Source organism: Protopterus annectens, chromosome 1.part0 (assembly GCF_019279795.1).
Source record: "Protopterus annectens isolate FY-2018-M chromosome 1.part0, PAN1.0, whole genome shotgun sequence".
NCBI classification, from domain to species: Eukaryota; Metazoa; Chordata; order Ceratodontiformes; family Protopteridae; genus Protopterus; species Protopterus annectens.
The window spans coordinates 1709827535-1709853750 of NC_056725.1; the positions used below are offsets into that span (position 1 = coordinate 1709827535).

The 26216-nt window shown below is 41.7% G+C and overlaps 1 protein-coding gene across 1 annotated transcript in view; it reads right to left on the minus strand.

Moving 5' to 3' along the window:
• SHPRH (SNF2 histone linker PHD RING helicase) overlaps window positions 1–26216 on the minus strand; it is a 1609144-nt gene that overhangs the window by 859018 nt on the left and 723910 nt on the right. Inside the window, exon 17 of the mRNA XM_044068807.1 lies at window positions 9975–10082. Within this exon, the coding sequence (XP_043924742.1) occupies window positions 9975–10082 (108 nt within the window). The remainder of the gene's footprint in view (window positions 1–9974; window positions 10083–26216) is intronic.

Below are 26216 nucleotides of genomic sequence, written 5' to 3' on the forward strand. Positions count from 1 at the left end.
CATTATCTTACAGTTAGTGCATGCAGCACTAAGATTATGATCTGAAATCAGGCAAAGGTCAGGCTTGTTAGCCACCCTTCTGTTATTAGAAAGGTGCTGAATCTTGTAAGCATCCCTCACCACTGTTAAACACTAGTTTCAAACTAGAGCAGTTTCAGCAGTCAGCAGCCATCATAAAGTCATAAAGCTGTTAAAACACTTCAAACTTTTTAAGGTTGAACAAAAGAAAAAAAAGTCTGAACAAAGAAAGAGTTTAACAGTTTCCCACTGTTCTGTTGTTGTGGCCACTCACTTTGGGGTGTGTCAGCAGTAAGCACATTATAGTACATTATAGCTTTCAAAACTATAAAACACTTAGCACTACTTTTTCCCCTTGTCTTTTGTAGCACAACTTCTATGCTCCCTGATACACAAACTAGTCTAACAGGAAACCCCTCACAATTTGCTATGAGACTTATTATAGCATCTCCCACTTATGATCTTAGGTGCCAATCCAAAACTCCAAATCCCCACAACGAGGCTCAATCAACTGCTCCAACCATAGCTTCTCTGTTCATCCACCTAAACTTTGTTATTTGCTCCCTCCAAATCTCTCTGAATTACCTACATTGGCTATATTCAAATTCCAACTCAACCAATTCTGTTTGAACAAAACAGATTCAAGTGCCATAATACAAGGCATATCTTCAAATGAAAACTTCCACTTGCTGTAACTTTCTGTCCTACAGCTTTCTAAGCGAACATCAAAACATTCTATGAATGATCTCTTGTGTAAATATGTACAAGTTTATTATTGTAATGCATTTCAGTTTTATACTATTATTTTGTTAATCCTACATTTTGGAACAATACTTTTCTGTGAAGATGTAATACAATGTTAACTTTACAATGATGCTGTAACAAAAATACTCTGCAATGATACGATGTGATGTGATGTCAACACTTTACAACGGCATTATTCTCTCTGTAAATACTCAAGACTAATGTTTTGCTTTTCTTGCACCATGCAACCAAGGCAGCATCTGCAATCGCTCTTGTCTGATCAGTGTTCTAGCCCAGTAAACAAAATTAATACAATATATAAAATTAAATAAAGCTCCATGCCCTGCAAAGAATTATGATTGGGTCTCTCTGACCACAACCAACCCTGTTATAGGTTGTAGACATTTATGTTACGGTTTACCTCTCAAGTTTCGCTCTAGAAGTGAATTTCTTCACATCCATGTCTTCAACACAAGTTGGCTACAACTGCGGACCCAAACATATTTCTCTGTATTATTTCCATAACATACGTTTGAAGGCATAAACAGACTACACTGAATTCAGATAGAAACATGCAATCAGATCTAAAAATGCATATTATGCAATCATGCAAACTTCTTTGGTAATGACCAACTTTGAGAATAGCAGGAAAAAATACATAAACCTCACATAATACTCAAACACACGAGCAAGCACATATGTATTGATGAAAAGTCCCTGCCATACCTCCCAACCACACAGAATTACTCAGTTGTTACCGAGTTTTGGGGTCCAAATAATGGGGTGCCAAGATTCCCAAGTGACACCCTTAATTTCCGAATTTCCCGGCGTTTTTATTTTAATTTTTTTTTTTTTTGTTCGGCTTTTTGAGCTGGCGCCATCACATGCGCGATGATGTCAGCTCCATGAAACAGCCTGTCGGAATTCAGCTCACATGCGTGCATTTCCGGCTGCTCCAGCCACAAGGGAATGGGTAGCTGCAAGCAGAAATGGTGGTTCCATGAATGGAAACAAGCCGCGAGGCTGCAGAGAGGTATTTATTATGCGGCTGGACTTCGGATTTACTTTTTATGATGGCTGACTTAAGAGTGTGCGAATGGAAGGCGAGGCTGCAAAGATATTTATTATGCGGCTGTTACTTTTTATGATGGCTGAGGTATTTATTATGTGGCTGTTACTTTTTATGATGGCTGAGGTATTTATTATGTGGCTGTTACTTTTTATGATGGCTGAGGTATTTATTATGCTGACTTCAGTGTGTGTGTGTGTGTGTGTGTGTGTGTGTGTGTGTGTGTGTGTGCACGTGTACATGTGTAAAATGCCCCACGTGAATACACCTGGTGGCTACAGGTAGTCAGGCTCAAACCCTGTACCTTGGGTACAGGTAACAAGAGCCTAAAGCCCCTACCTACCACCACTTGTGAAAACTTTCCAGATTCATGCCTCATATTTTTGTTCTGTTGCTCATAAAATCTGTGGTTTTTTTGGATCATTGAAGGACTGAATTCACTAAACAATGACAGGCATTTGAATTTCAGACTTCATATTCTTCAGAAAAGTAAATGGTAACACAAAACATTATATTCTAGCAATTTTCTAAGTTTATAAGATCAGTATTTGAAATGTGTCCCTTTTGGGACTGTATTCCCCCATTACTGGCTTTGTCCAGGTTATTTGTGCTAAGAGGTTGACAGCTATGGTGAGAAGTGAGAAAGTACAGTTGTGTACACCTACCATAAATGTAGATGTTCGAGTGTCTTCACTGTTGCAGTCATGACTGTAGGGTTCTCCCCTGCCGGCAGGCAGCCCTCGATCGGCCAGAATCCCAAAGTCTGGGTCCGCCATCGGCTGTTCATCCATGCTCCCTGATGTCAGAGCGCCAGGAGTACAAAGCTGACAGCCGACGCCATCTTCTCCAGTTTTTCTTGCCCCAGATGTCAGGAGTCCCAGAATGAAAAAGGTCCCATAACCTTTGCAAATACACCTCAGAAGAATGGTGAAAAAGGAAATACACAAAAGTAAAAATAAGAGGGGACAGGAGGGAGGGAAACCCAGACTGCAACAGTGAAGACACTCGAACATCTACATTTATGGTAGGTGTACACAACTGTACTATGTTCATCGTGTTTCACTGTTGCAGTCATGACTGTAGGGTAGAATCCCAAAGCTGAAAGAAAGGGAGGTGGTCATAAAGAGGAAGGGGCGGCTAAAAGGCCCTGCAAGACTGCAGAGGCAAAGCCTGCCCTAGACTTAGAGTAGAGAGGTAGATTGTAGTGCTTAGAAAAAGTATGCACTGAACTCCAAGTTGCAGCTTCCAAAATGTCCTTGGTAGGAACTCCCCTGAGGAAGGCCGCAGAAGTGGCAGCAGCTCTGGTGGAATGAGTCCGTATACTCCCTATGATTTGCTTTCCATGGTGAGAATAACAAAATCTGATTCCATGAGCAATCCATTTAGAAATGGTCTGTTTTGAAATGGCTTTACCTTGGGAACTTGAAGCATAAGAAACAAACAATTGTTCTGATTTTCTGATGTCCTTGGTTCTGTTCAGGTAAAAACGTAGTTGTCTGTGTACATCCAAGGAATATAAGATCCTTTCTCCTTTATTTTGAGGAGTGGGGAAAAAAGTTGGCAAGTGGATAGTTTGATTTAAAGCCACTTTGGAAACCACCTTAGGCATGAAGGTAGGATTAGTTCTCAAAGATACCCTGTCTTGACGAAAAATAATATAAGGTTCCACAGCCATAAGAGCTTGTAACTCTGAAACTCTCCTGGCAGAGGTTAGGGCTAACAGGATAGCTGTCTTCCAAGATAAAAACTTGATGTCAGAAGAGGCAGCAGGCTCAAAAGGAGGCAAGGTTAGTTTTTCCAAAACATAGTTGAGATCCCAAGCAGGAATGGGAGGAGATCTAGGAGGTCTTAAGTTCTTAGCTCCTCTGAGAAACTGTCTCATGAGCTGGTGGGAAAAGATGGGAGGGTCTGTATTATAATGAGCAGAAACAGCAGAGGCATGTATCTTAATGGAAGAGAAAGAGAAACCCTTATGTAAGAGATCTGTCAAGTAAAGTAAAATTAAAGTAATGTTAGGAAGAAGAGGATCAGAATCCTGAGCCTGCATCCAGGAACAAAATATTTTCCATTTTCCTGCATAAGATTTTCTAGTGCTAGGACGTCTGGCTTCTAAAATGACATCCATAACCTGCTTGGGCAGTAAAGAAGAAATCAAAGGCCCCGGATTAACCAGGCCGCCAGGCTGAGAGTTCTGACATGAGAGTGTAGAACCTGACCCTGATGTTGGGACAGAAGGTTCGGAGACTGAGGTAAAACCCAAGGGGCTCCAGGCATACGATTTTTAGAGTTGGATACCAAAACTGCGGAGGCCAATTTGGAGCCAGCAAGATTATCATCTTGGGCTTGTCCTGTTTTATCTTCAATAAAACCCGTGGAAGAAGAGGAAGAGGCGGAAAGGCATATCCCGAGAGGTTCCTCCAACTGAATGACAGGGCGTCCACTTTCCAAGCTTCTCTGTGGAAAGTCCTGGTGCAAAAATTCTGTAGTTGATGATTGAGATGGGATGCAAAGAGGTCTATGTGAGGACATCCCCAGACTGCTGTTATCATCCCGAATATTTTGGTGTCCAGCATCCACTCGTGTGGATCCGAAAGGTTTCTGCTCAGACTGTCTGCCAGGAAGTTTTGTTTCCCTGGTAGAAACTGAGCTTGAAGATCCAGACTGCAAGCCAGAGCTGTGTTCCATAGATCCATGGCTAGTCTGCAAAGGGGGTAGGAATGAGATCCCCCTTGCTTGTTTATGTACCACATAACTGTGGTGTTGTCTGTCCGTATTAGCAGTTGTCCTGGTTGTAAAAGATTCCTGAAGGCCAATAGAGCTTTCTGAACGGCTAACATTTCCTTTAAATTGATATGCAGGTGCTTCTGATCCTTTGTCCAAAGGCCCTGCAAACAATTGCCCTGAAAATGGGCTCCCCAAGCATAATCCAAGGCGTCCGTGGTTAGAATCTGAGTGGCAGGAGGCAGACGGAAGGGTTTCCCTTTGTTTAGAGCACATGCCCTGGACCACCAAAGAAATTCCTTTTGAAGGCAAGGAAGGATGAAGATCAGTATGTCTAAACTGTGGTAATGCTGAGACCATACACTTTTTAGGTACCATTGTATTTTCCTCATGTGTAGTCTTGCATATGGTATGAGAAGGATGCAGGAGGCCATGTAACCCAAAGCCTGCAGGAATTTCCTTGCAGATAGTTGAGTTAGAGTTGCCAATGTTCTGAAAGTTGAAGCCAGCTGTAATTGTTTTTCGGATGTCAGAAATGCCATCTGGGTTGTGGTGTTTAGAAGTGCACCCAGAAAAGTTATCTGTTGTGATGGTGTCAGATTTGACTTTTTTATGTTTACAGAGAATCCCAGGAACTTGAGGAGGTTCTGTACAAATTCTAGATGCTGGAGTAAGACATCCTTGCTGTCTGCCTGAATTAGACGATCGTCCAGATAAGGGTAAATTTGAATTCCCTTAAGTCTGCAGTAAGCTACTACTGGAGCCAGGCATTTGGTGAAGACCCTGGGCGCAGTAGACAATCCAAAGGGCAGCGCAGAGAATTGAAAGTGCCTCGATCCGGCCTTGAACCTGAGGTATTTTCTGCGATCCTGCCTGATGGGAATGTGTAAATATGCCTCCTTTAAATCCAAAGTTACCATCCATGCATCTTTGGAGAGCATTGGAAGTAGCTGCTGTAGAGTAAGCATTTTGAATTTTGGAATCTCTAGAAAGGTGTTCAAGACCGACAGATCCAGAATGGGTCTCCATTAGTTTTGCTTCCTTGGGACTAGAAAGAGCCTTGAGTAAAAACCTTTTCCTATCTCTGAAAGAGGAACCAGTTCTATGGCATTCATAGCCAAAAGAGCTTCCATCTGGTTTAAGGCCTCCATCCATTGATGTTTTGGAAGGTCTGGCCATCCGTTTGGTCTTGGCAAGGTATGAAAATGGAATCTGTAACCTCTTAAAACCACATCCAAAACCCACTTGTCTTGGGTTATTTGAGTCCAATTTTGATAAAAAAGAGAGAGTTTTCCTCCGAGAGGGGCTTCCAGGCAAGAAGTTCCTGTAGCCCAACAGAGGGAGTCATTGAGTTTGTTTCCTTTGAGATTGTGACCTGTCCTCTCCTCCCCTAGGGGTGGAAGCAGTCCACTGTCTTGGTCTATAAGCAGCTTGTCTTTGAGGCCTCCTTCTGGAGTGTCTATATCTACCCCTCTGAGGCCTGTCTGAAGTGGGAAAGGACCAATTTTTTGAAGGCCAATTCCTGCTAAATCTAGGTGGCTGTACTTGTAAGAAATCTTTAACTGTTTGCATGGATTTCGCCTTATCCTCCATCTTTTTAATCACCTCTTCAGCTTTTGATCCAAACAAAACATTATGCTGAACAGGAGCATCCAATAATATAGCCTCTACTTGTTCAGGTAAATTTTGTTCCTTTAGCCATGCATGCCTTCTAATGACTGTGCCAGAGGTCGCAGCCCTACAAGAAGCCTCCAATGCATCAAATCCACAGTGTAAACCATGCTTCCCAACCTGTTTAGTGGCATGCAATAAGTCATGTAATTCCTTATCATCTGCACAGGCAGAAATGGAAGTAAGCTTTTGTTTTAAGACAGACAAGAGAAATTGCTGGTATTTAAGCATATGAAACTGACAGTTTAAAGCCCTAATGGACAAAGTAGCAGAAGTGTACACCTTTTTGCCCCATCTTTCTAAGGATCGAGAATCCTTTTCAGTAGGAATGGGATTTTTGGCAGAAGCGGCCTTAACTCCCTTAGGACCCTGAGAAATGGTTTCAGGGTCAGCAGAAGGGTTCTTGTATAAAACTGATGGGAATCAGGAACCCTGTAATATCTATCAGGCTTAACAGGAGCAGGAGGAAAAGAGTCAGGGGTTAAGTTAGCCTCCGAAAAGGCATCATCCACAATATCCAAAACAGGAGGAATAGCCAGGGGTCTATGTTGGGGAAGAAGAAGAAAATCCCTCAGTCTTTTCTTGGATTCCGAATACTCCTGTCCTTCCCAGTGGAAATGTTCCCTCATTTCATGCAAAGTCTCCCCAAAAGAGAAATCCTCAGGGGGAGAAGCTGAAGGAATGGATTCTTCAGCATCAGAATCCTCATAAGGGGGGAAAGAATATTCCTGATCAGAAGAAGAAACTGAGGAAACAGAAGCCTGATCAGAGGAATCATAATAAACATCCTGCCTTGGCCTTTTGTCTGGAGGGGGATGAGAACCCCTAATCATAGTAAGTAGATCCTCCGCCATCTTGAGTAACTGTTTCTGTGACTTGGGAGCCGGTTCAGAAGAGGCCTGTGTTGAAGTCTTTGATTTAGAAGGAGTCTTTGCCTTTGTCTTTGGCTTTGCCTTTACTAGTAGCTGAGTAGGCCTGAAAACCCCTTCGGAAGCCGGTACCTGCACAGCGGCTCCGGACCCATCCGAAGGAGCATTGTCCGAAGGTCCAGCAACAGAAATATTTAAAGGCCTGGTTGGCTCCTCATGAGAGTCCGTTTCGGCCGTCGGTTCTGAAATGGCCGACGACAGGGGCTGCAAAAGCACCTCACTGACGACGGCCGAACCTGAAGCTGGCTCCACTTGTGCGCTATCATCAGATTTGGACCTCGGAGGCCTGTCTTTATCCTTGCGACGTTTGTGAACTCCGGTAGCCGGGACCGTATCCGACGACATTTTGTAGTTAAAGCACCTACCGAAGTAATGAAAAGCAAAATCGTACCTTCGCTTAATTGTACGTTGATTGAATCTAGCACAAAACCGACAACTAGCTACGTCGTGGTCAGGGCCTAAGCAAGGAATACAGTAAGAATGAAAATCCTTATGAGGTATTTGCTTCCCACATGAAATGCAATTATTAACTTTTTCTGATATCGGAGTGGAGCAAGAAAAAAGTTTCCCCAACGGGGTACTTAGCTTTGAATGGAGAAGAAAGTCTTCAGACCGAAGAATATCAGAAAAATTCGTCAGGAGTCAGCCGACCGGCACTTGCGAACTGCTATCACCGCACGGCAAGAAAGACTGGAGAAGATGGCGTCGGCTGTCAGCTTTGTACTCCTGGCGCTCTGACGTCAGGGAGCATGGATGAACAGCCAACGCCGGACCCAGACTTTGGGATTCTGGCCGACCGAGGGCTGCCTGCCGGCAGGGGAGAACCCTACAGTCATGACTGCAACAGTGAAACACGATGAACATCTGAATTCACAAAATGATAGCCATTTAAGTTTCAGTCTTCCTGTCTTTCTGGAAACTGATGATGTGGCATAGTGGTATGTTGCTCTGACTGTAGTGCACAGGGTCCTGGGTTCAAGCCTTGGCAGTAAAATGCATGATGGTAACACATATTATTCTAGCAAAATGTGGGCTTTTGTCACCCCCCCCCCCACCAATACTTTTTGGCTTTTACCAGACGTCTTGTGGAGCAAAGTTAAGAAATACAGTTGAGTGTCAAGTGGATTTTACAAGGAGCTGAGAGGTTCAGGGGAAGAGGAGTTTAGTGTTGCTTTATACTGAGTCTGCTTGCATTGTTAATAGCATAACAGGTTAAATACTTGCTTTTGATGATGAAGGCTGTGGGTTCTACTCCCACAGTATGAAGATGCACTGCTGTAGTTTTAAAGGGGGTGGGTGTAACAAGTCAAGGGTGTAGTTACAGATACAACAGAAGTGAGAACATATCATGCACAAGGGCATTTGTGCCTCAGTAGAAAGAGCAATAAACATTAACCCAAATTCAGGAACAGAAAATCAGAATTATTATGTTCTGTGCTGCATTATAAGAAAAATATTTTAAACAAGTACAGTACATTTTCCAGCATTCAAGATAAAACACATTTTCCACTGCAGACAGTGGAGAAGCAAGAGTGGCCAGTTAACAGCACCTGGATTACAATGATAGCTTTGATGCTTCAGGATGAATGTAGGAGAGGTTCTTGTCAGTACATGGACTAAAAAGTGGAAGTCTTAAAACATGCAGTTTACCTAGTTTATTTTGTTGCGCATTTACAGCTAGTGAGTTGATTTGAAAACACAAATCAGAGTAAGTCAAATAAAAACCTGAAATTGAAAATAAGTTTTGAGAAGCTGTGCAAGATGCCCATGGCTTTCACTACTGTCATTCTATTTTATTTATATATATATATATATATATATATATATATATATATATATATATATGTGTGTGTGTATATATATATATATATATATTTATATATATATATATATATATATATATATATATATATATATACACACACACACACACACACACACACACACACACACACACACACAGTGTGTGTGTGTGTGTGTGTGTGTGTGTGTGTGTGTGTGAAAGTAGACTTTTATGATGGAAATGTTCTGAATTGGGCAGTTTTGTCATTATTGGTTCATGCATTTTGTTTTATTGCCTACTGTAAAAATGTTCAAACAAATTTAAAATGCGCTCTAAGTTTAAAAAGTGTGCTGTATTATGCAAGGAATATAATTTGATAAAGTCAATAAGGTGTATCAAAGAACACATGTATATTTCTTGTTTTGTGTGCAAGGGGCCTACGATTTGAAAACAGCCCAAAGGTAATCTTTATCCACCACTGGCCAGATGCATTTTCTTTGGATGTGGTGTGGGTTTCAATGCTGTTTCAATGAATGCGAGTTTCAAGGGTAGAGAAGATTTAATGCTATTTTCATTGTTAGACATGCTTTGTTTAGCAAATATCAATTAGTGTTTGTGCATTGTGCTACAAAATGTAAAAATAAAATCCAAATCATCATTGTAGAAGTAAAGCCATATGCACATTAGTATTTATGGTAAATGGGGCGAAATAGACAGATAATGGAACATTGGAATGGCTGCAGGGGGACTCTGATGCCACATGTTGGCTGTCTGTTCTTCAGTTTGCATTTGAAAGTTAGCATTCCACAATTCCATTGGAGTGGGAGAGGTCACATAATTATGTTAATCAGTGTACATATTTGTACCTATTTTTCATGGGCCTTGTCCAGATTATCCTTGCTAAAATGCCACATTTATTCAAACTAGGTAAATAACTCTAAGGAATGCTTAAAAATATAAACTTCACACAGAAATACTCAAAATTCTCATTACAATACCTTAGATTACATGCAACATAGTACCTCAGATTATTACTTGCCTTTCGGTGTAGTTCTCTGATACTATGCAGAACAGGCTGCAAGGCCTGATGTGCCTCTGCAACTTCAGCATCTGATTTGCTCATGTAGTGCTTTTGAAGTTGCTCAGCCTATGCAAACAAAGAGATGTGATTAAACAGAGGGTTACAGATTGTAATTTTGATGCAGATTCTGTGAACAATCAGTATCTAAGCATAATCAACATAAAAAAAAAATATATACATAGATATATATATATATATATATATATATATATATATACACACACACGGTGGTGCAGTGGTTAGCATTGCCGCCTCACAGCAAGAGGTTCTCCGGTTCGATCCCCGGCTGGGGTGCCTTCTGTGCGGAGTCTGCATGTCCTCCCTGTGGTCACGTGGGTTTCCTCCGGGTACTCCGGTTTCCTCCCACATCCCAAAGACATGCTGCAGGTGGATTGGACACTCTAAATTGGCCCTAGGTGTGCGTGTGAGTGTGCCTTCTGTGGAAGGTTGGGCGCCGGGCTGGCAACTCGACACCGTAAAACTCCACTGCCATTCAATGTGCGGACAAGGTGATCCGCTGTGGCGACCCCTGACCGGGAAAAAGCCGAAAGAAGAAGAAGAAGAAGATATATACACACACACACACACACACACACTTATGTCCCCTTAGTCAAGACACAGCTTTGGTTACTTTATTTAAGCTATACTTTTTCTACCAAAATATGTTGTGACAATCACTTTATTAAAGCTGTTTAATACAAAAAAATCTCCTCTTCCTACATACTGTCACACTACCAAAAACAGGCATGTTTCTAGTATTCCACTCATCCATCTCACAGTTGTTATACTTCAGAATGACAAATCCACAAAGCTTGGACACAATTCCCTGATTTTCAAGGAATGGGTGTCAGGGGTGACCACCATTATTACCATTATTTTTGTTATTGCTATGACATCGTGAAGGTTAATTACATACACTGATCATGGATAGCACACGTTCCACGTTTTTATCCTTTAGTCTTATAAGCGGTAAATAATAGATGATAAAAAGTAAAATGAACAGGCATTGGATTTCTGTCATTAGTGGCAAATTCCAGACCAAAATTTAACAATTACATTTTTCATCCAAAGAAACAGACCAGGCACGTAAATGACACCACCATCACAGTTATACAAGCAGAAACATCAACTGCAGCTGCCTCACTATGTTCTATGCTCTGCCTGTCAAAAAATAAACGAGGCACCAGGAAAAAAAGTGAAAAGATAAAGAAAAGAAGTCAACAGAAAACAAAACTACGGAGAAATCTCTATCAGAAAATACAAGCTTTTGAAAAAAGTTTTTTTTTGGTCAGGGAATGCTAAATAATTGAATTATTCTAACACTAGGGAAAAGGACAGGGCAATAGTGAGGCTGTCTGTGTATGACTGCATCTTATCCAACTTGACCCTCGCCCTCTTCCACTTCCAGATAAAAATCCTTCAGTTCTTTAATTACTGTCTACAACTTCTCCTCTGGTTGATAAAAATATGTCTGGCCTGTACATAAAACTAACGTGACTAAAAACATGTTCACTGGTTGTATCTTGCTATAAACAAGAGCTTTCAGGTTCTCAGCTTTTGTATTACCTTTTGTTTAGTTTCTTCCCACATATCCTTAGGTGCCACAACAGAATCCCTTGTAACCCATAATCTTAAATACTTCATAAATATGGGTATTGCTTAACAAATTCATGTGTGTGTACATAGTTTACAGTTGTAGCCTTTGTTTTGTCTTCTTTAATTTTATATCCCCAAAAGACATGAAACTGTCTTGCAAAGTTCCAACACAACACTGAGATGTTCTTTTTGGGTTTTATCAAATACAGAATAATATCATCTGCAAATAAAGTTAACTTTTCTTGATTACCATATCAATTGTATCCTTAAATTTCAGAGAGACTTATTTTCTTTACTAACAGCTCTAAATGTAACATGAAGAGAAGAGAGGACACCCCTGCCTGGTGCCTCTTTTCACACACAACTGAGAGGAAACCTCCCACTTTAATTTCTGCCTCTGATCCCTCACATATCCTCCTATTTAATCTTATTATCAGGTAATGCAAATACTTCCACTGCCATACTCATTACACCTGTTTACTCTGTCGAATGCTTTCTCTGCATCAATACCCACCAACAGCAGCAATATTTTCTTACATTCTGCTTCCTTTTGGATCATTATTGTTTTATTATGTTGTCAAATGTTTGCCTCACCTCCACAAAACAACACTGATCCATATCTATCAACTTTGGAAACACCTTTGCTATTCTTTTAGCTATTATAGACATAAGTACATTATAATTAATACTGGAAATTGAAATGGGCTTACGTGAAGCTGGATCTGGTGAGTTTTTATCGTCTTTAGGTATAAAGTACAGCTGTGTACACTTACCATAAATGTAGATGTTCGAGTGTATTCAATGTTGCAGTCATCACACTTGGGTTATCTGCCTGCAGGTAGCCCTCAGTCGGCCCGAATACCAGAGACTTAGTATTTCTGCGTCAGTTGCTGTCGCTCGAGGTCTGACATCAGGTTGTCAGGGGAATAAAAACAGGCAGCCGACACTATTACATCAGTTTTTCTTGCCCCAAATGTCATGAGCCCCCCCCCCCCCAATTAGGGAGCTAAGCTATGGTGGAAAAATCACCACCAGTAAAAAGTAAATACCAATACCCCTGCAAGGGGTGAGTAATATACACATAGAGGAGAGAGAAAGAGAAGGGGGCTGGAGGGAGGGAAACCAGGACTGCAACAGTGAATACACTCGAACATCTACATTTATGGTAAGTGTACACAAAGTACAGTTGTGTACCTACCATAAATGTACATCTTCGAGTGTATTCACTGTTGCAGTCATTACACTTGGGTTATCCTGCTGGCAGGCTACCTGCAGTCGGCCTGAATTCCAAAGTCCTGGTCCGGCGTCGGATGCTGTCGCCTCTTCCCTGACGTCAGTGCGCCAGGGGTATAAAAGATGCAGCCGACGCCATTTTCTTCAGTTTTTCTTGCCCCAGATGTCAGGTGCTCCCAAAAGGGTAGGCTAAAACACATTGTTTATAAAAGCATGCACTAAAATAAACAATACCTTCATCTACAAGCAAATACACCACATAGGTTGTATAGAATAGAGAACTACAGATAAGTCCCAGCAAAGAAAGGGGGATGGTGGGTGGGTAACCTAGACTGCAACAGTGAATACACTTGAACATCTACATTTATGGTGTAGGTACACAACTGTACTATGTTCATCGTGTTTCACTGTTGCAGTCATTACACTTGCGTTGAATCCCAAAGCTGAGGTTGGGTGGCTGGGTCTAAATAGAATTAGGAGTGGCTATAAGGCCCTGCAGAACTGCAGTGGCAAAGCCTGCTCTGGATTTAGAGTACAGAGGTAAGTGGTAGTGCTTAGTAAAAGTGTGCACTGAAGTCCAAGTTGCAGCCTCTAAAATGTCCTTGGTTGATACTCCTCTGAGGAAGGCTGCTGAGGTGGCTCCTGCCCTGGTCGAATGTGGCCTAATGCCCATAGGCACTGATTTGCCATGTTGTGAATAGCAGAAACTAATGCAGTGTCCTATCCATTTTGAAATAGTCTGCTTTGAGATGGCCTTTCCTTGTGATCCCGCAGCATATGTCACTAAAAGTTGTCTTTCTGAAAGCTTTAGTTTTGTCCAAGTAGAAACGTAGCTGTCTGTGTATGTCCAAAGAATGCAGAAGTCTCTCCCCTTTATTCTGTGGGTTTGGGTAAAAAGTAGACAAATGAATGGTTTGGCTAAGAGCCACACTGGATACTACCTTAGGCAAAAATGTTGGGTTTGTTCTTAGAGAAAGCCTGTCCGGATGGAAGATAATAAAAGGTTCCACAGCCATTAATGCCTGTAGCTCTGAGACTCTTCTTGCTGAAGTTATTGCTAGGAGCAGAGCTGTTTTCCATGATAAGAATTTTATCTCAGCTGTATTGGCTGGCTCAAAAGGAGGCAGCGTGAGTTTTTCCAAGACAAAATTGAGGTCCCATGCAGGTATTGGTGCTCTCCTTGGAGGTCTTATGTTTTTAGCCCCCCTGAGGTACTGCCTAAGCAATGGATGTGAAAAAATAGGTAGGTCCGTATTGTAATAAGCTGAAATGGCAGAGGCATGGATCTTAATTGATGAGAAGGATAGGCCTTTGTCCAGCATCTCAGTTAGATATTGTAAAATCTGAGGAATATTTGGAGCAAGCGTGTCAATTCCTTGCGCCTGGTTCCAAGCATAGAATCTCTTCCATTTTTCTGCATAAGACTTTCTGGCACTGGGCCTCCTGAATAACATCCATAACCGCTTTAGAGAGATGTGTATTCTGAATGGTTACACTATCCACCATGCAGCTAGATTTAGGGTTCTGAGTTGGCTGTGCAGGATCTGATTGTTTTGTTGGGTCAGTAAATGAGGAATTTGAGGCAATGTCCAGGCTGGGCCTTGAGACAAGCTCCTTAGGATTGGTTACCAGTGTTGGCATGGCCAATCCGGGGCAATCGGTATCATTTGTGGCTTCTCTTGTCTTACCTTTAGGAGTACCTTGGGGAGGAGAGGCAGTGGAGGAAAGGCATATACTGCAAGGTTGTTCCAGCTGAATGACAAAGCATCCACTTTCCATGCTTGTTTGTGATAAGTCCTTGTGCAGATTCTCTGAAGTTGGCAGTTGTGAGGGGAGGCAAAAAGATCTATGTCTGGGCATCCCCATTTTCTTGTTATCATGTTGAAGATTTGTGGATCTAGTTTCCACTCGTAAGGATCCATGAGGTTTCTGCTTAGTTCGTCTGCCACAGCATTTGTTTTTCCTGGCAGGAATTGTGCTTGCAGGTGTACTTGGTAAGTCAATGCTGTGTTCCACAAAACCATGGCAGAGTAGTTCTGGGGAAAGGTCCAGTCTCTAGGCCAAAGTCAGACATCCCACGTACCTAGGAGTGACTACAAGCTTTTGTGCACTGGCCAGACATTCGGGTAGCAAGACAGGGAAACCCAACAGTTGGAATACTGCAACATGAGAACAGAAGGACATCTATAGATGCAGAGTCAGGTTTGGGATTAACATATAAAAACTTAAAAAGTTTATGGAACTTTATACATTCTATACATTGGCTGACTGTCAAGAAAATTGCAGGCAGTGACACTCACTTATCCTCGAAAGCTGACAGAACTTGAGGAATGGGTGAAGGTTCTGGAAATTCCTTCTGTAACAGTTCTTAGTAGTTTCTGAGAGACTAAAACCTCATTGTTCTCTCACTGAAAACACTGGCACATTATGGAAATAGGCTCAGAGAAAGAAAAATAACACACAGGGAGAATCCAGAATCCACACTCTCCTCTGAATCAGAAATCTGAGGAGAAAACCCTGCATCTGTCTCTTCATCTTCTTGTCAAGATTCAGAATTTTGAATCTTCAGGAAAACAGACATCCCTCTTTCTTTTGCTAGAAACCACCTTACAAAATTGATTAATGCTTGAATAAGCCTTGAGTGAGACCCAGTAATCTACTCCTGTCATGAAATTTGAAGAGGAACAGACCACATGTTTTGTTTTCTGTTTCTTTTTGACAGGAAAATGGGGCCAAAATGTCAGCAACCACTTCTCCAGGGAAGGGCACAACATTCTGAACAAACAGGGAAGCTTTCCCTGTTCCCTCTCCCAGGACCAACAACAGTGAATCTTCCTTGCCAACTGAGGGGAGCCCAAGAGCCACAGAGGATGTGGCTAACCACTGGTCCAAAGTGGCTGCAGGTGCTACACCAGAGGGATCTGGGGAAAAAAAAGAGTGGTCCGAGCAACCAGCTTTGGCCACAGCAGAGTAACCCACCTGCAGCCAAGGCAAATTACTAGCCTGTTGTGGTGGCAAAGGCAGTTGGCTGAACTTTTTCTGTTTGTTGCTGGAAGGAGGACCCAACATGGGACCAGTAGAATGTTCCATGGTCAAGCCAAAAGTGGTGCCTCTTTTCCAGGAAAAACAAGCAACTTAATCCGGTAAAAATTTAAAGTTATTAAAGGACACTTTTTACCCCACAAAAACAAGGTAAAAACTACTTTAATACAGTTTTGCCAGCCCCCAAAAGTAAAATAAACACAATTCTCAACACAAAAACGGACAGGAAATGTCTGCACCAGTTTAAAAGTATAGTTATATCTCATGACAGTCTGTTAAAACACAAACTCCTACAAAAACATAACATTTCCTAAACAGGAATGTACAACTAAACAATTTTTCAATATGGAGGGCTTTTCTCCAAAGGGAACTTATCTGCCCAGCAAAGCAGAGCACAAGCAGACAGTTGGTCCTCAAAAGCCGAGACAGAAGCACTCTTCAGTGACAGGAAAGCTCTGTAGGGTTTGGTGCTCAAACCTGTGTTTTAGGCAGCTCAACTCAAGCTGCCTGATGGTTTGACCACATGGAAGGTGCCCTGAAGCTTTTTGGCTGTTATAGCCTTGGCAATATATAACCCATATATAGCTAAAGCTATTGAAGCAGTGATCAATATGATGAACATCTGCCATTACTTTACAGTATTATGATATTGAAAATAACCAAGAAACATGTTTTTTCCTAAATAAAACATTTAGAAAATTTTGTTCCAATCAAACTCAAAAGTAAAAGGATTCTTAAGTCATCTTTCATGAGCAACAGGTAAATCACCTGATCTGTGGGGGTCTATATCATATGAGTGAATCGCACAAATTGTGAACGCTCATAATATTGAATGCACCGGACCTCAAACTTCCTATTGTGGGGGGCTGTGCCCCCCGCTAAATATATATTCCAACTCTGAGATCGCACTACAGTGAGGAAAGGGCAAATATCTCATTCTTCGCTGTACCACGATCTCAGAAAAAGCACTTTGAGGTCCGGTACGTTCGATATTATGAGCGTTCGCAATTTGTGAGATTCACTCATATGATATAGACCCGATCTGTAGAGGCTTTCTACAATGGCTAACTGCTGGAAATTCCTTTCCTGCTAAATTCATTTGGGCTGTATTACTCTTATTTCTGCTTTTGGTGGCACACACATCGCATGCTTACGAATACCACAACATTACTGTCCAGGTTAGGAAAGTGGGTCTCACCTTCCAGCTACTCAACTTGATCCCTGTAGCCACTGAAGAAGCATGACTTGTACAAGAACAGACAGAATACAAGGATATACAAATATGTAATAGCACAATATGCAAGGGACCCCATCACATCCAGTGGATGGAAGAGTCATCCAGATAAAGGAAGAAGGGAAGAAGACAGTTGAAAATCAACTAAAACGATGACTTTCGGATTTTTCCTATTATCTGTTTTTGGAGGGATGGCTTGATTCAAAGTAAATTCAGAAACAATTTTAGGAATGAACGATGGATTAGTAAAACCCTGCCCTTGTGGAAAAAATCAGACAGGGTTGGCCAACCATGAGAACTTGAAACCCAGAAACTAGCCTTGCAGATGTCACAGCAATGAGTAAAATGGTCTTCCAAGTAATGAACTACAAATCAGTCCAAGAGGCAGGCTCAGAAGGAGGTAAGGTCAATTTTTCAAGAACAAAGTTGAGATCCCAGGGAGGAGGAGGAATATGTACTTGCAGTATTCTCCTGTGCAATACTCCTTTTCTAAACTGTTTTACCATAAAAAGAGATGAAAAAGGGGATCTAAGGGCAGACAAGTTGAGATGGCTGCAAGATACACTTTGATAGAAGCATATGACAAACCATCTCTAAGTAGCTCACACAAATAATTCAAAACCAGAGGGGGTCTATACCCCTTTGAGACCTTGGTTATTGACTAGACACTACCTAGAAAACCTCTTCCACTTGTAAATGTAAGATATTCTAGTTGCAGGTTTTCTTGCCTCCTTAAATGCCTGCTGCACATCCTCATGGAACAAGCACCTAAAAGATATCAAAATAGAATAATCCAGGCTGTCAGATTTAACTGCTCTAAGCTGGGGTATACTATTCACTCCTGATGCTTTGTGAACAGATCCAGTCTGTGAGAAACTTGTGGTAATTGACCTTGGCTAAATTACATTAAAAGGGACAACCAGCTTTGCCAGGGACAAAAGGGGGTTGCCACAGTGATCTCTGGTAATTCTTTCTGAATCTTTACAAGTACCTTAGGAATCACTGGAAATGGTGGAAATGCATACAAGAACATTCCCAATCATGGAAATGATAGAGCATCTGTCTTCCAAGCACAGCTGCAGGGATGTCTTGAACATAATTTTTTCACTTGCCTGTTTTGAAAGGAGGTGAACAGATCTACTTAAGACGCTCTTCACATCTCATTCAAGTCCTGGAAGACCTCTGCATGGAGCATCCACTTGTGAGGGTCTGACCAGGATTTACTTAGTCTGCCTGCTACTGCATTTTGCTCTAATGGAATATATGAGGCCCCAAGAGCCAGGAAAAGCTGTAAGAGCTAGCTCCCAGGCCATCACTTCCAACTGGCAAAAAAAGGTATGAACTTGAACTCCCTTGCTTGTTGATCTACACATCATAGCAGGGTTGTCTGTGGCCACTAAAAGAGAACCCAGAGTTCATAAGTGGTGAATAACTTTTAAGGCATGAATCACTGCCAACCTATCTTTTACATTTATGTGTTTTAGCATGTCCAGCGATCCTGACAAGTCTTGCACTTGAACTCCCGTGGACACTGCTCTGCACGGAAAATCTGAATAGTCCATCTGGACAAATTAGACTGGGGACTGAAGAGGGAAAGGGAGTCCTAGATTCACGGATAGTTGATCCCTCCATCATTGAAGTTCCTACTTCGCAAATCCCAACACCCGCACCTGGAAATCCAAGGGATGAAGGTGCTGGGTCCAACAATTCTTCAAGGTCCATTCAAATTTTCTCAACTGTAGCCTGGCTAGTTGTATCAGGAAGATCACTTATGCCATAAGGCCTATAATTATGAGGAACTCTTTTGCAGAGGCCACATCTAAAAGAGAGTAATCCAAGAAAATGTCCTGATAAGTCAAAACTTTGTCATCTGGCAGGAAGACCATCTGTTAATGTCTATCCAACACCCCAGCAAAATAACTCATTGACAGGATGTCAGGAAGGACTTTTGAAGGTTCAGTTTGAAGCCCAGATGGGAAAAGAGGGATGTGACCTTGTCTAAAGAATCCAAGCACCTGGATACAGAACCTGCACAAAGCAGTGAGTTGCTTAAATAAGGAAAATGTGAATGCCTAGGGTTCTGCAAAAGGCAACAAAGGGGGCCTGACACTTTGTAAACACTCAAGGTGCAGGTAGCCCAAAGGGTAATACAGATAACTGATTATGTAAGCCAGACACAGCAAATCTCAAAAATTTCCTGAAACAGGGAGCACTAGGAATATGATAAGTATCTTTAAAATCTAGAGTCAACATGAAACAGTGGTCTGGAAGTAATGCTAGGACTGACAGTAAGGTGAGCATTTTGAATTTCGGAACATTAACAAAGAAGGTTGGAAAAGAAAAATCTAGGACAGGTCTTCAGGAGTACTCCTTTTTGGTACCAAAAATATTCTGGAATAAATGGAACACTGGAGGACACAGCTCTGTCTGGTCTGGTGGGTGTGGAGAATTTCTCTGAAATGGGAAAGATTTTCTATCCAATGCTAAGTGTACGCCTCTTCAAATTATTCTCGGAACCCATTTATCTGAGACTATGTGTGGTCAAACTGCAGGGCTCAGAAAGAGCCTGGAGGAATGCAGAACAGAAGGAAGGGCAAGGGGGGGGGGGTTAGAGGCACTCTGTGATTTGGACGTAGTCATTCCTTTGCAGGAGAATCATCCTTTTTTGGAGAGGAATCTCTTTTGTTTGGTTTTGAAGAATTATCTTCCTGCCATTTCCTTTTGGATTCCTGACTTTTGTTTTGCTGAGATTTTTGTTTGTTCTGCCTCTTGAAAGAAGATGCCTAATTTTGGAAGAACTTAGGAACATGAAACATCCCAGATACCCCATGCATTAGTTAAAATTTATCACCCCACTATTTGAGAACCTGTACAACACAGGGCGCAAACACCACTTCAGAACATAAAGGCACATTCGAAATTTGGCTTTTAAATCATCAGAGAAGTTCTGATTATGTAACCAAGCATGCAGCCTTAATATTGCAGAAGAGGCAGGATTTCTTTAGGCTATCTGCACATTCAAGCACACCTCCCAGAGCATGTTTTGACACCCGTGTCAAATTAAAAACAGTTCCATTTATATAAGAATTTACTCTGCAGCTATGGATGCAACAAAACCATCCAAAGTGTACACCTACTACACAATACATTTCCAAATATAGCCCATATAATTTAGCATTCTAAAGGTGAGATTACTAGAAAGAGATATCCTTTTTCACTGAAGGTTTAGCCATTTTCCTTCTTTACCAGGGGAAGTTGGATTAAATGAAGCCAAAAACATTTTATCTGACCATCAGATGGAGAGAACACAGCGGGGTTAGCAGTCTAATCAGAAAAGAGGCCTGTCACATCTGAGGAGACCCTATATTTTCTGTGATCCTTTTTATAGACTACTGGAATAGATACTGGTGTCCTGCAGGCAGCTTTATAAACATTTCCAAGGACAAAAACAGCCACAGAATTGGGTATCACGTCCTATTTAAGAGGTCATATACGCTGCCTAGCTCTGGGGTAGTGCCCGATTGCTCTTGAGCACAAACATCACTAAATCTAGCAATTATCCAAGGAAAAGTGAATGCTTGTTTGGACTTGCACTCAGTTCACCTTCAGAAGAATCAGAGTCACTAGACTCTTAGTCAATTAGGAAATCACCTTGTCCTTATCATTCTCTGAAAAAGAAAGGTCTCTAGCCAAACCAGCACTAGAATCACGTATGGGAATACAACCAACAAAATTAGCTGTCTGCAGAACATGCTTGGTGAAGGAAAACACATCAGCCTTACAAACAGCTGTAATCTGATTATCAGCTTGTGATGAAGCTTCTGTTTCCTTTACTTGTGAACTTCACTGCTAGGGAAATATCTGGGGACAGAGTATTATGTCTGGCAAAGAGTCTCTTACCCCCTGGACTACTCCTGCACCTAAAGGGTTTGGTTCTCCCATACATGTGCCAGGTACTGGAACAGCCCCAGAGGATGTGATTAAACTACATCCAATAGTGGTCAGCAAAGCTATACTAGAGGGAGAAGGGTCAAAAGGTAAGTAGTCTGCATGCCGAGCAGTGACCCCATGAGAATGTCCAACTATACGCTGAGGCATATTTTTTTTTGTGTTTTCTTTTAAGGTGCAACCATATTTTATTGGGGGTGGGGGTACCAAAATTAGGATCCATCTACTTAGGGGAGAGATCACCAGGCAGAATGATAAATTGACAGCTATGGCTAACTTATCACAATAAGCACTTAAGTGTTTAGTAAAAAGTTATGCCCCCCAACAACAATGTTCTTCCAAACTGTCCTAATATAACAAAAAACAGTTTGAAATGTGTACGGAATTCTTTTATAAATTGCAGAAGTTAAAGAATTTCCAGCACACAAAGTCCAAACACTAAAGCAACCAATGTGATAAAACCAGTGTTAAAAATGAGTTCCAGACGCTTTATTTATTTATTTTACATTTGTTGACCGGGCTAGTCTAACTGGATATATGTCCACTTTCAGTAGAGGCCCGGGGAGAAAAAGCTCCACATAAAACAGATATAGAAACAGAACATTAAAACTACAGTTACAGAACATTAGAGTTACAAATAGCTTGACAGACAAAACAAATAATTAAAAAAATAGGTATTACAAGGCAATTTAGCATACAGGAATACAGAGGAACATGTAGAGCAAACATGAGTTGAGATAACCCTTTTTGATTCCCAGCTGAAGGTTAAGAGAAAGTAACATGAGAACAGACTAGTTAAAAATAGGATTGGAGAGTTAGTGGGGTGGGGGTGGGAGGCAGAAAGTCATAAAAGAGACAGAGAGATGTCAAATTCTGGCTTTCCTGAGTACAATAAGTACAACTAGAAGGTAGAGGGCATAAAGTGGCAGTAAAGTGAGTAATAGCATAGGAAAGACTGATAAAGATGAAAATAGACAAAGAAAGCTTTAATGTTAAATTACCATAAAATAACACTTAATATCAAGTTAAACTATATTTTCTTGTTGGAGAGAGCAAAATCTCCACAGTACATTCAGATAACTTAATTAACAGTAAAATCATGATCTGGTGTTAAAAACACACTGAACAGAGTCATGCATATAGTAAATAATGTACAAATGCTGAGAAAAAAATCCAAGTTCTGCAATATTTTCCTGTCAAAAAAAACATAAATAAATCATAGTAACAACAGTAAAGACAGAAGCAATTAATTTGCGATTCTGACTGCACGAGACAGCCTCTAGTCTGCAACGGCATACATGCACACTACACTTCTGAGAGATACTGAAAGTTTCCTCAGAAACTGTAAAAACAAGCATTTGTCAAAGATAGAAGTCAAATAAACACTGCTACAAGCAGAAATTCCCACAAGAATTAAAAAGACACACAAGACTGAAATAAAATAGTAAAATAATACACACACAAAAATAAATATATAAAATATATGTGTATTCACCATTTGTTAACTGGGAAAGTCCAACTTGGAACATAGCCAATTTTCAGCGGAGGCCCGGGAAGAAACGCTTGAGACAAATGTCTTTGTAATGTGGGAGGAAACCGGAGCACCCGTAGAAAACCCACACGAACACAGGGAGGACATGCAGACTCCACACAGAAGGCACCCCAGCCGAGAATTGAACTGGAGAAAGTACAATTGTGTACACTTACCATAAATGTAGATGTTCGAGTGTATTCACTGTTGCAGTCATTACATTTGGGTAATCATGCTGGCAGGTTGCCCTCAATTGGCCTGAATTCCAAAGTCTTGGGTCCTGCGTCGGCTGCTGTCGCCCCTTCCCTGACATCAGGTTGTCAAGGATATAAAAGATGCGGCTGATGCCATTTTCTTTAGTTTTTCTTGCCCCAGATGTCAAGTGCCCCCTAAAAGGGTAGCCAAAATTTATATATATATATATATATATATATATATATATATATATATATATATATATATAAACACATGCACCAATATAAACTTTACCTTCATCTACAAGCAAATACACCACATAGGTTGTATAAATCAGAGAAGGAAAGATAGGTTCCATCAGAAGAAAAAGGGGGATGGCGGGTGGGTAACCTGGACTGCAACAGTGAATACACTCGAACATCTACATTTATGGTAAGTGTACACAACTGTAATATGTTCTTCGTGTTTCACTGTTGCAGTTATTACATTTGGGTAGAGTCCCAAAGCTATTGTTGGGAGGCTGGAGCTAAACAGCATTAGGAGCGGCTATGAGGCCCTGCAGAACTGCAGTGGCAAAGCCTGCCCTGGATTTAGAGTAGAGTGGTAGATGATAGTGCTTTGTAAAGGTGTGCACTGAACTCCAAGTAGCAGCCTCTAAAATGTCCTTGGTTAGTACTCCCCTGAGAAAGGCTGCTGAAGTGGCTACAGCTCTGGTTGAATGTGGCCTAATGCCCTTAGGCACTGACTTGCCATGGTGTAAGTAGCAGAAACGAATGCAGTGGTCTATCCACTTTGAAACAGTCTGCTTTGAGATAGCCTTTCCTTGTGATCCTGTGGCATATGCCACTAGTAATTGCTTTGCCTTTCTGAAAACTTTGGTTCTGTCCAAGTAGAATCTAAGTTGTCTGTGTACGTCCAAAGAATGCAGAATTCTCTCCTTCTTGTTCTGTGGATTTGGATAAAAAGTTGGCAGATGAATAGTTTGGTTAAGAGCCACACTGGACACCACCTTAGGCATAATGTTGGGAAAGGTTCCACAGCCATGAGTGCCTGTAGCTCTGAAACTCGTCTTGCAGAAGTTATTGCTAGGAGCAGAGCTGTTTTCCAAGATAAAAACTTTATATCAGCAGTAGTAGCCAGCTCAAAATGAGGCAGGGTGAGTTTTTCCAAGACATAGTTGAGGTCCCATGCAGGCATGGGTGATCTCCTTGGAGGCCTTAAAATTTTGGCTCCTCTGAGGTACTGTTTTAATAAGGAATGAGAAAAGATTGGTGGCTCTGTATTGTAATAAGCTGAAATGGCAGAGGCATGAATTTTAATAGATGAAAAAGATAGGCCTTTTTCCAGCATCTCAGTTAAGTATTGCAAAATCTGAGGAATATTTGGCACAGCTGTATCAGTTCCTTGTGCCTAGTTCCAAGCACAGAATCTCTTCCATTTTCCAGCATAAAATTTTCTACTACTAGGCCTTCTGGCCTCCAAAATGACATCCATCACAGCTTTACTGAGAGGTATGTTTTGTATAGCTACATTATCCGTCATGCTGCCAGGTTTAAAGTCATGAGTTGGCTGTGCAGGATCTGATGCTGGGACAGTAGATGAGGTATTTGAGGTAAGGTCCAAGCTGGGCATTGAGACAAGTTCTTTAGGATTGGAAACCAGTACTGGCGGGGCCAGTCTGGGGCAATCAGTATCATTTTTGGCTTTTCCTGTCTGACCTTTAGGAGTACCTTGGGGAGGAGAGGCAGAGGGGGAAAGGCATATACTGATAGGTTTTTCCAGTTGAAAGAAAGGGCGTCCACTTTCCATGCTTGTCTGTGATAAGTCCTTGTGCAGAATCTTTTTAGCTGGTAGTTGTGAGGGGAGGCAAATAGATCTATGTCCGGGCTTTTCCATTTTCTTGTTATCATGCTGAAGACTTGTGGATCCAGCTGCCACTCGTGGGGATCCATGATGTTTCTGCTTAGTTCGTCTGCCAGAGTATTTTTTCTTCCTGGCAGGAATTGTGCCTGCAGATGTACTTGGTAAGTTAATGCTGTGTCCCACAAATTCATGGCTAGTCTGCAAAGGGGGTAAGAATGTGTGCCTCCCTGCTTGTTTATATACCACATGACAGTGGGTGTTGTCTGTCTTTATCAGTAGTTGTCCCGGATGAAGTACGTCCTTGAAGGCTGTCAGGGCATTCTGAACAGCTAGCATCTCTTTTTGATTGATATGTAGATGCATTTGGGTTAAGGACCATGTGCCCTGAATGCATCTTTCTGCCGTGTGGGCCCCTCAAGCATAATCTGATGCATTCGTTGTTAGTGTCTGCCTGGCTGGGGGTAATGTGAATGGCTGTCCCTTGTTTTGGTGACAAGCCTTTGCCCACCATCGAAACTCCTGTTGTAGGCAGGGAATAAGAGTAATCATTGTTTCTAGGCTGTGGCAATGTTGAGTCCAAACACTTTTTAGCTACCATTGAAATTTCCTCATATGCAGTCTTGCATATGGAATTAGTAGGATGCAGGATGCCATCAAGCCCAAAGCCTGCAGAATTCTGCTTGCAGATAACTGGGCCTTTGTTGCCAACATTTTGAAATAGGTAGTCAGTTGCCTTTGTCTGGCGTGAGATAAGCCATCTGGGCAGTTGTATTTAAGCTTGCACCCAGGAATATCATCTCTTGAGAGGGTACTAATTTTGAATTCTTTTCACTGACTGTGTACCCTAGGCATGTTAGAAGTCTTTTCACAAACGCCAGATGCTGTAGAAGAATGTCCATGTTCTCTGCTTGAATTAGACAGTCGTCCAAGTAAGGATATATTTGTATTCCTCTTTGTCTGCAGAATGCAATTACTGGTGCCAGGCACTTTGTAAAGACCCTGGGCGCAGTAGATAAGCCAAAGGGCAGTGCAGAGAATTGGTAATGGATTGAGCCAGCCTTGAATCTGAGGTATCTTCTGCAAATTTGTCTGATTGGGACATGCAGGTATGCCTCTTTTAGGTCTAGAGTCACCAGCCAAGCCTTCTTGCCCAGCATGGGCAGCAGCTGCTGCAAAGTCATCATCTTGAATTTTGGTATGTCCAGGAATGTGTTCAGAATAGATAGGTCCAGTATTGGTCCCCAGGTCTTGTCCTTTCTGGGTACTAAGAACAGTCTTGAGTAAAATCCTTGTCCCTGCTCTTGCTCTGGTACTTGTTGAATGGCTCCCCATGTCCATGAGAGATGAGACTTGTTTTTCTGCCTCTGCCCATTGATTCTTTGGCAGATCTGGCCAGCCGTTTGCCTTTGTCAGGGTATGGAAATGGAAATTGTACCCTTGTGACACGATATTTAGAACCCACTTGTCCTAGGTTATAATGTGCCAATTTTGAGAAAAAAGTGCTAATTTTCCCCCTAAGGGTGCTGCCAGGAGATAAGTGCTTGGTGCAGGCAGGGGG